The 9,885-nt window shown below is 35.6% G+C and overlaps 1 protein-coding gene across 1 annotated transcript in view; it reads left to right on the top strand.

Moving 5' to 3' along the window:
- Positions 1-604: 604 nt before the first annotated feature.
- RBM25 (RNA binding motif protein 25) overlaps positions 605-9,885 on the top strand; it is a 46,028-nt gene continuing 36,747 nt past the window's right edge. Inside the window, exons 1-3 of the mRNA XM_006865555.1 lie at positions 605-710; positions 7,740-7,789; positions 9,586-9,753. Coding sequence (XP_006865617.1) covers positions 605-710; positions 7,740-7,789; positions 9,586-9,753 — 324 coding nt within the window. The remainder of the gene's footprint in view (positions 711-7,739; positions 7,790-9,585; positions 9,754-9,885) is intronic.

The raw sequence follows: 9,885 nt of genomic DNA, 5'->3' as shown, positions 1-9,885 counted from the left end.
GCCCTTTCTCATTGTTATCAATTATGAGTTCTTATATTTTAGTGGTTACTATGTAACCTGGTATCAGGAATTGTTTCTTTTCCTCAGGTTTGTAGTTCACTGACACATTTTCTTGAGGAACTGCCCACTTTAAATCAAATAAGTGGTATTATAGCCTTATAAATTAGTTTTCAAGGTGTTGATGGGTATAAAAAATATAAATGCATCAGAACACTTAAAAAAAACCCAAAAAACTGTTAGATACTTTCCTGGCTTCTGAGTTTGGTTTAAAAAGATTCATTGATGTTTGGCATTTAATTTTTGGATATTAACAACCTCAAAAATTTTTTCTTCCTTTATATGTATTCCCATATGATTGTAGGAGTCTATCCTGAACTTAGATCGTGTACATTTTGGGAACTTATTTTAGAAAAGATCTAAGTTTTAAAAATTCTCAATGGACAGACAGAGAAAAGAGGGTCTTTGCCAACAACTTTGGGTAAGAAAACTTTAGATTTTTGCAGATACTCTAAAAATGAAGGTCAACAAACCAGACATATGAATAGTAAAGTTTTCAGATAAAATGATTTGTCATGGTTTCTTTCTTTAGAGTGCTGCAGTAAGAATGTCTTTCCCTCCTCATTTGAACCGTCCTCCCATGGGTATCCCAGCACTTCCACCGGGGATCCCACCTCCACAGTTTCCTGGTTTTCCACCACCTGTACCTCCAGGTAAGTTTGTTGGCACTGTTTAATTTTAATTCTGTATTTTTCGCATTGCACCTAGTCTCTTTATTGTTTTTTATTTGATAATATATGAGGGAGCTTCAAAAAATTCCTGGAAAAAATGGAGTTAAAGTATAATGGAAGTTTTCCACAAAGGTTTTCAAGTCCCCATGTATCTTGGATAGTGTTACTGATCAATATATAAAAGTTCCCTCTTTATAGAATTAAAAACTTTTAAGAGCCTATCTTAGCCCATTGAATTAGAGTCTTAGAAATTGGGCCCAGAAATCTTTGTTTTAAAAAGCTGACTTGTGCATTTTAAACATTCAGTTAAGCACAGTTAAGAGAACCCACATTTGAAATTGTTGTGTCATATGGTTAGCATTGGTTGGCCTAAGAGAAAAAGAGAGCTTTTTCTTGACTTGTGGCTGATAGTTTAGATATTTTTCCATTTTAGTGTAGAGTTAAGAACATTTTCTCTTCCCACCCTCACAAAACTTGGTATCCAGGAGCTGCTGTCTTAATTTGCATGTTAGCAGTATTTTCTTCTGACATATGAATCTATGTCATTTAGGCTGGATAAGTAAGTGGTTTTGTAAATCATTTAGAAGGAGGAGAGTGGGTCAAAAATTATCCACACTTTGGCTGTAGAATTATTTTAATCAGAATTTAGAAAAGACATATGCATCATTTTTTGACATAATCTTTTTGCTTTCCAATATACTTTGTCCATCTGTCAACAAACTTTCATATTCCTTTATTAAAAAATGTTTTAGGCTGAGCTGCAAGCCACTAATGTACCACTGTCTTAACTTCATCATCAGAGGTGAATCTTTATCCTCAAAGGGCTGCTTTCAGGGGACAGGGAAAATCTGATGGAGCAAGATCAGGACTGTAGGGAGTGTGTTAAACACCTCAAAACCAAGTTTTTGCAGTGTCAGCAGCGTGGGCCGAGGTGTGTGGATGTGCATTGTCATGCATGATCACAATACACTTGGATAGCAGTTCTTTGCTTTTAATTTGAAGTTTAAGCTTCAGCTCTTCAGTGAGCCTCTCACTGTAATTGTAATGAGCACTGTTGGTTAAACCTTTTTCCTGATAGTGTTCTTGTACTGGCCCTTGAGAATCCCAGAAAACTGTAAACATCAATTTTCCAGCTGTTGGTTGAATTTGGAACTTTTTTTTGGTCAGTGATTGAGGATATTTCTATTCTATAGTCTGCCTTTTACTCTTCAGGCTTGTACTAAAGAATCCATGTCTCATCACCAATAATGATTTTTTTTTTAAAGAAACTTTTGTCTTCATTTGTAGATTGGTCTGAATTTTGTTTGCAGATGTCCAAACACTTCAGTTTATGCTCTTCTGTGAGTTGTTTCAGTATCCACCTCACAAAAACTTTCTAAACCCAAATCTGCTGTGGATTATTATATAGGCAGAGCCATGGCTGATTTGCTAATGATTTGCCGTGTAATCCACTGCCACTTGTGTATTTGACAGGATCATTTCACATACACACTCAGTGTTGTAGTCCCCAGTGAACGTGGATGGACCTTTTGATGTAATTGGAGTGTGCATAATTTTTGACTCAACCTCATTTCCAACGAACCTGTTTTTGTTGTTGTTATTGTTGAGAATATACACAGCAAAACACTTACCAGTTTAAAACATGACAGCAGTTGTGAGGATGGCACAGGGCCAGGAAGTGTTCTGTTACGCATAAGGTCACTATTAGTCCGAAGCAACACAATGGCATTTAGCAACAACAGCAACATGTATGTATACTAGTTAGTGATTCTAATTACATTCATCTTGTGCAACCATTCATTCTCATTCTCCTTTTCTGAGTTGTTTTTCCCCATCATCAACTCACTGCCCTCCAAAGGTTTCTATCTATTTCAGGTTGCTGTTGTCATTTTGATCCCATATAAACAGTTCTTAAAAGAGCCAAATGCTTAAGGCAGACTTTTTTTTTAACTAGTTAAATGTAAACTACTGTATAATTTTAAAAAGATTCCAGGGCATATTTTTGGTTTAAATTGAAAGATTTCAAGGCATTAGTTTCAGGGGTTTAGCTATCCTTCGTGAATCCAGATGTGGATCCAGAAAAGTCTGTAGTCAGTGAGAATTTGAAATTGTTCTCAGTTTCCCCCCTTTTGATTAAGTTTCTACTATAGAATGGTTCTTAAAAATGTTTAATGATAGTAGTCAAGCACCATCCAGATTTCATTTTCATTGCAAAGGACACAGTTGTTCTTGGATGAAATTGGCCACACTTCCAAGTACCTGTTTTTAGCCATTAGATTTTTTCATGAAAGTTCTTACAAAAGATCTTGAAGTTGAAAAGACAAAAGTAAGTACATTTCAGGTGGCTCTTACGAATTTGTACAATTCAGAATTTATACAAAAATCATCTTTGCCATTATTTTGGATTGGACTATTTACATCTTAATCTTGAATTGTGAGTCGTTTACTGCCATGATCTCAGTTTTGGGTGCCTCCTACCTCTAGGTCTAGTTGACAGCAGTGTTTAGTAGGTGTGAGTAGCCATAAGAGAAATGTGTAATGTCAGCAAATCAATTAGCCATTAAATATCTGCTATAGGAGCATACCGCCCTGACATCTATTTAGGGTTCAAAATTATTTTTGCTCATATATTTATAGTTGCATAATACAAATTCTATTTTTTTTTTGATAGATTTTATTAATAACCGTGATATTTTTAATCAAGGTCCTGGTGTTAATAGGTTTGTTGCTAGGTATCTGTCCTTGAATCAATTTTGACTCAGCGACCCTAGAAATGAACTATTTAAGGTTTCTAGGCTGTAACTTTTATAAGAGCAGATCACTGGGCTTTTCTCCCACAGACCTATTGGGTAGGGACGAGAGCTTAAAAATAATTTATATGCTAGTTCTTTGTGAAGACGCTTAAGTGAGTGAAAGGGAAATTTAATCACTTGTTCAGAATCAGGAAAGGTAGCAATGAAATACCAGTGTCTTAATTTTTTTGCCATTAGGGTGGGTTTATAGAAAGATTTTAAATTCCTTTGAATTTTTAAATAAGTACTAAGTTTAACATTTTCTTATGAACACTATAACTAAAACCCACTGTCACTGAGTTGATTCTAACTCAGCAACTTTATAGGACAGAGTAGAAGTGAGCCCTAAGGCTTCCAAGGCTGTGAATCTTTACAGAGTCAGATTGCCACGTCTTTCTCCAGAAGGGATTGGTGGGTTCAAATTGCTGGCCTTTTGGTTGACAGTTGAGTGCTTTAAACCACTGTGCTACCGGGGTCCTCAATGAACACTATAGGAAATTAATAAATGGAATTAGAAGGTAAGTGGAACATATTTCACTTGAGGCTACTCCTTCTCTTTTTAGACGGATCAACAGACTGAAATAAGATAACAAGTTTATCAGTATTTCTTACTGCCTGTTTTTCTGATGCCATATAACTGTAGGCATTTGTTCACTATATGGAATACTATTATAATTTTGATTTCATTTATAACAGTGTATAGGTTATTGTTTCTATTTAGGTAAAAATATTTGTGTGAAAAATCACACTTTGGTTGCAAGTTAGTTACCACCTGCTATGTGTATAGCAGCAGAACTTTAAAAGGAAATGGACGAAATCATATATGAAATGAGTGGAATTCAAAACTGCCATACTTCATGTATAATTTTTTTCATCTTAACCTGTTGTGTACTTAATTGAACATTAAATAAGATAATGTAGGTTGCAATCACATATGTGTGAGAAGACTTTAAAAAGTTAGTGGAAAAGTTCCATTACCTTTTCATTCCATTTTTCACAAACTTTTTGAAGCTTTTGTATTAAATAAATTTGAAAATAGTCATAATTTTCCTTTGAAATATAATAAATACATATAGATTAAAAGCTTTCCTTTCCATAGTCTTTCAGTTCTCTTCCTTAAAGACAACCTTACTTAAAATTTTTAGATGTGCGTTACATATCCCAGCATGTTTGCTTCTGTTTCCTCATTGCCATCTCCTTTTTTAAAAAAACACAAATGTAAAGGTAGAAGTTTTGTAACAAAAAGTGGGGAGTAGTTAATCTTACAGGCCAGGAACAGAGGACCCTAGGACCATCAAGGGAGAAGAGCATGATCAGAATGTGGGACCCTATCCAGAGAATCGGCAATACCAGAGATGGAGGCAGAGATGATAACATGGAGAGAGGGAGCCCCTGAGGACTCTAGACTTATGAAAAGAGAAAGGTGTGCTGGCGGCCAGGAGGCAGGCTTGCAGAATGTGCCCTGTGGTTGTTTAAATGATTATATATTCCTGAGTGTTTTTGTGTACATCCCCCCTCCCCTCCAAAAAAAACACAGGGAATAGAAGCAAACACTGTTGAATGATGATGCTCGGAGATTGTAATCATTGCAATGAAACGATGAGTGTAAAACCAATGTTCTCCCATGTAAACTATCTCTCAATTCACAGTAAAAACTAAAAAAAAAAAACCAAAAACAAATGATAATAACATATAAATTCACTTTGTGCACTTTGCTATTTTTCACTTTAGCATATGTAGATTTTTGCATTGAATTGTTAAGTTCCTTTGAGGGTTTCCAAAGTATCTTTTTCTCCTGCTGATTATCTGGTGAGGTCTAATCACAGACTTTGTGGTTTGCAGTCCAGTGCGAAGAAGAATCGTGTAGAATCACAAGAATCGTGTAGAATCACGAAGGTCCCTACTCCACTGAATAGTCATACATTTTCAATGCGCTGTGGGTTAATGTGCCAGACTGCAAAGCTATTCGAACTGCAAGGTCGTTGGTTCAAGCTCACCAGTCACTCCTTGGAAACCCTATACAGGGTCGCTATGGGTCACAATCAACTAGACGGCATTTAACAACTGCATACTAAATTTGGTGAAATTATTTTATGTTTGCATAGAGATAGCTTTAAACTTGATAAATATAAAAATGAAAAATTGTCAGTATAATTTTTTATGAATATTTTCTTTAATAGAAAGTTAACCTATCAGAGGGTATTATGTTTCTTTTGCAAAGTTAATTAGAAATTTAAATAATATTGTAGAGTTTGACACCCACCATACTGGAGTCCTGGTGTGGCACTGGGTTAATGCGCTAGACTGCCAACTTGTTTGAACTGCAAGTTCCTGGTTCAAGCTCATCACTGCTACTCAGAAACCCTATACAGGGTCGCTATGGAACTGACTTGATAGCACTTAACAACAACATACTTAAAAGTGCTTATATAAATTATCTCAGTCAATCACACAGACATTTTGAAGAAATAATTTCCTCACTAGAATTAAGAAAACTAAGGAAGTTGAAGCTAAAGAGCTTGCCCAAGTTTGTTTAACAAAAAGTGATGGTGGTGATGTGCCATTGAGAAGCTTCCGACTCATTTCAAAGGCTGTATAATTTATGGGAGCAGAAAGCGTCATTTCTCTCCCGCAGAGCACCCGGTAGATTCGAACTACTTACCTTGAGGTTAGCAGCCCAGTGCATAACCTACTCTGCCACTAGGGCTCCTACTAAGAATGGAAACCAAGAAATAAACCCAGATTTGATTCTTAACGTCTCTTTTTCTGTTGACTTACTGATAGGAGTCATTTTTTTTTTTTTTAACCTTTTAAAAAATCATTCTGTGAAACTATTTTAAATACATTATATTTACCAGAGGCATAGTATTAAAAGTAATTTATTAATCTTAATTTGATGCTAAATTTGAGCTGAAGGATGATTTTATAACTTTGAGGTATATTTAGAAACTTTGGAAAATACAATTTTGAAGTCATTGTTGTTGTTGTTTTTAAGTGCCGTAGAGTCGGTTCCGACCCATAGCGAACCCTGTACAGGGTTTCCGAGGGAGTCATTAGAAGATTTTTATTAGTCTCAAATAGTAAGATTTTTTCATTAGGTCTGTGAACAAGAACATAAAAACTCTCAATATGACAACTGTTTATTAGTAAACTCTGTAGTTGAAAACAAGTATAAATTCAGGTACCACAAAGATATCAATGTTGTTAAGTGTCGTTGAGTTGATTTCGACCCATAGCGACCCTGTATAGGGTTTCCGAGGAGCAGCTGGTGAGTTTGAACCACCAATCTTGTAGTTCAAATGGCTTTGCAGTCTGGCTCATTAACCCACAGCACCACACCAGGAAGTAGATAGCATATTAACATAACAGTTATTAACAGTTCTTAAATGCTCAAATAGAGCAGCAGATACTTGTCTTAGAAATTGAATTCCCTTCCACAGTGGTTGAAATTGTTGAACTTTATTAAAAATCCAGGAATAGCAAATTTCTTCTTATGTTTCCAGATAAATTTTACTTTCACATGACTTATTAATACTATTGGTCACCCAGGATTCATTGTGTGATGCTGTAAGATAAGCAGTCAACCACAAGGTTGGTCTGAACAGCAAGGTCGGCAGTTCAAACTCAGCAATTGCTCCTTGGAATCCCTATACACAGTTGCTGTGAGTTGGATTTCACTCCATGGCACCTAACAACAACATTGGTCACCCATAAGTGAATCTGTATCTGTTGAAAGTTCTGTCTTTGAGAATCTGCTGAACCAGATGAACATGAACCAATGAGCTATTCGGAATTTTTTGCTCTGGTAGCTTAGTGGTGATGAATTAGGTTGCTAATCTCATGGTCATCTGTTTGAAAATACCAGCTGTTCTGCGGAGAAAAATGAGGCTTTCTGCTCCCATAAAGATTTACAGCGTCAGAAACCCTATGCAGAATTACTATGAGTTGGAACCGACTCCACGGCACATACCAACAACAAGACAAAAACAGCATGTATGGGTAGCCTGTTTACTTAGTTTTTTATGTTAATAAATTCTTATAGATCCACCTGGTGACATTGCTTTTGAAAAGAAGGCTCTCATCAGTATCTCATTTTCATTAGTTCCTCATTTCTGTATTAGCCATGAGTAAAGATATTTATTTGTCTTGCTTGTAGCTGTTACACAATATGGTAATATGTAACAGTATTCTTAAAACTTACTATCTTTTTTTCCCTAAGGGACTCCAATGATTCCTGTACCAATGAGCATTATGGCTCCTGCTCCAACTGTAAGTATGATTTTTAAGAAGACATTAGGAGGTATGGTAGTGCTAGTGCTTTTAAAGCTATATCATATAACTTATTTGAATAAATACCATATGCAGTTACTCCATACATGGTGGGAGAATGATTTGCTATTTATCTCCAAAATGAAAAAAATAATGCAGATGTAACCTAAGCAAAAATTTCAGTTTTCAGAATGAAATTGGTATTTTAAGTACCTATTTTTTTTCCTCCCACCTTTCATTTTTAGCCCCTTCTAAGCTATTTATTTTCATCTCTCTTTTCTCTGTCCTCAGCAAGCTAACCTGGCAAGCTTTGGCTAGCTTTATTAGAGCCTTTCCTTGATGGAAGTGCTCCATTGTTTAATCTTACACCTTGAGCCTTAGCTCTCCACATTTACCACAGCTACTGAACACTCCAGGACTCCCTGTGTGGTGCTGTAGGATAAGCATGGGACTTCGAACCAAACAGGATAGCTGTGAGTCAGAACTGACTTGACAGCACTTAACTTTATACTTCCAACATCTTAGTTAAGAAAAAGTTAAATGAGAAAAGATCAATTATGTAAAAGTTTCATTTTTCCACAAACTTTTTGAAGCCTCCTTATGTAACAGAAATAAACCAATAGCCCTTTTAGCTTTTATTTAATTAAAAAAAATTTTTTTTTATTTATGGTGTGGTGCTGTGGGTTAATGTGCCAGACTGCAAAGCCACTTGAACTGCAATTGCAAGGTTGACGGTTCAAGCTCACCAGCTGCTCCTTGGAAACCCTATACAGGGTCGCTCTGGGCCAGAACTGACTTGACGTCACTTAACAACATCAGACTTCAATTGAGGAATTCCACTGTGAGCGAGACGAGAATTCATTATTTTCAACTATTCTTTGATCTGGTGTGATGCTTTAGTATCAGTAACTCAAACCCATCAGCTCATTCTTGAAAACCCTATATACTTAGTCGCTGTGACATTGCAACTCAACAGCACTTAACAACAACAACAAATTTGAATCGAGGAGAGGGATTCTTAAGAGGCAGAAGGGAACTAGATGAGCAAATAAGGATCTGCTGTGAGGCCAGGTGATGTGGCTCTACACCCCAAAAAGATTTTGGCTTTTTTTTTGCATTGGGCACTCATAGTTTGACTACTTTGGAAAATCTGCACTTGACAGTATGCTTACTTCTACTATTTTAGGCTAGAACAAGGTAGAGCTTGGAGCAGCTCCTCAATAAACACTGTATTCAGAACTTACTGTGGATGTTGTGCTAGTAAATTCAATTCCAAACACAAAGATCAGTAAGACGACTTTCCTTTGAAAAGTTGAAAGTTAAAGAAGAAATAAGATGGGAATGTAGAAGTGTCGGCAGTGTGCCAGTGTTCTATAGGAGTGTCTGATTATTCAGCCAGGCAGCAGTAATAATTGAAATTTTTTTTATATTTGTACAGAGAGTACAGCTGTGAAAAAGTAGATATTATTTGATAATTTTAAATGATTTAAAAATTAGCTGCGCTTTTAGTCATTTTTATGTTATTTTTTAAAGAACGGTCTAATGGTAGAAGCTGTTATGAACATATTTGTATTAATAATGAAAAGTGCCGTGTGCTTTAGTTTTAGATGGTAGATACATAGACTCTTTAATTTGTTACATATGTTTTCAAGAGGATCTCAAGAAGTTCCATTCTCTTCATTCTGTTTTCCATTAACTTTTTGAAGCACCATCATATTGCATTAGAATTGATATTTTTAGTCTAACCTTGATTGGAAAATTGTCAGATCCATTTTTTTTGCTTTTCTTTACCTTAGGTTTTGGTACCCACTGTTTCCATGGTTGGAAAGCATTTAGGAGCAAGAAAGGATCATCCAGGTTTAAAAAGTAAAGAAAACGATGAAAATTGTGGTCCCACTACTACAGTTTTTGTTGGCAACATTTCAGAGAAAGCCTCAGATATGCTTATAAGACAGCTCCTAGCTGTAAGTTAAACTGTTTATTTTTCATCTAAAAAAATTCTAGGAATTTCAAATCTATGAAAAAGAGAAAAGCAGACATAAAGTGATAATGTTACTACAACTTTTTATTTGGAAAACTTAATATTACAGAAAAGT

Source organism: Chrysochloris asiatica, unplaced genomic scaffold (genome assembly GCF_000296735.1).
Source record: "Chrysochloris asiatica unplaced genomic scaffold, ChrAsi1.0 scaffold00079, whole genome shotgun sequence".
Lineage (NCBI taxonomy): Eukaryota > Metazoa > Chordata > Mammalia > Afrosoricida > Chrysochloridae > Chrysochloris > Chrysochloris asiatica.
This window is presented reverse-complemented; position numbering and strand designations above follow the sequence as displayed.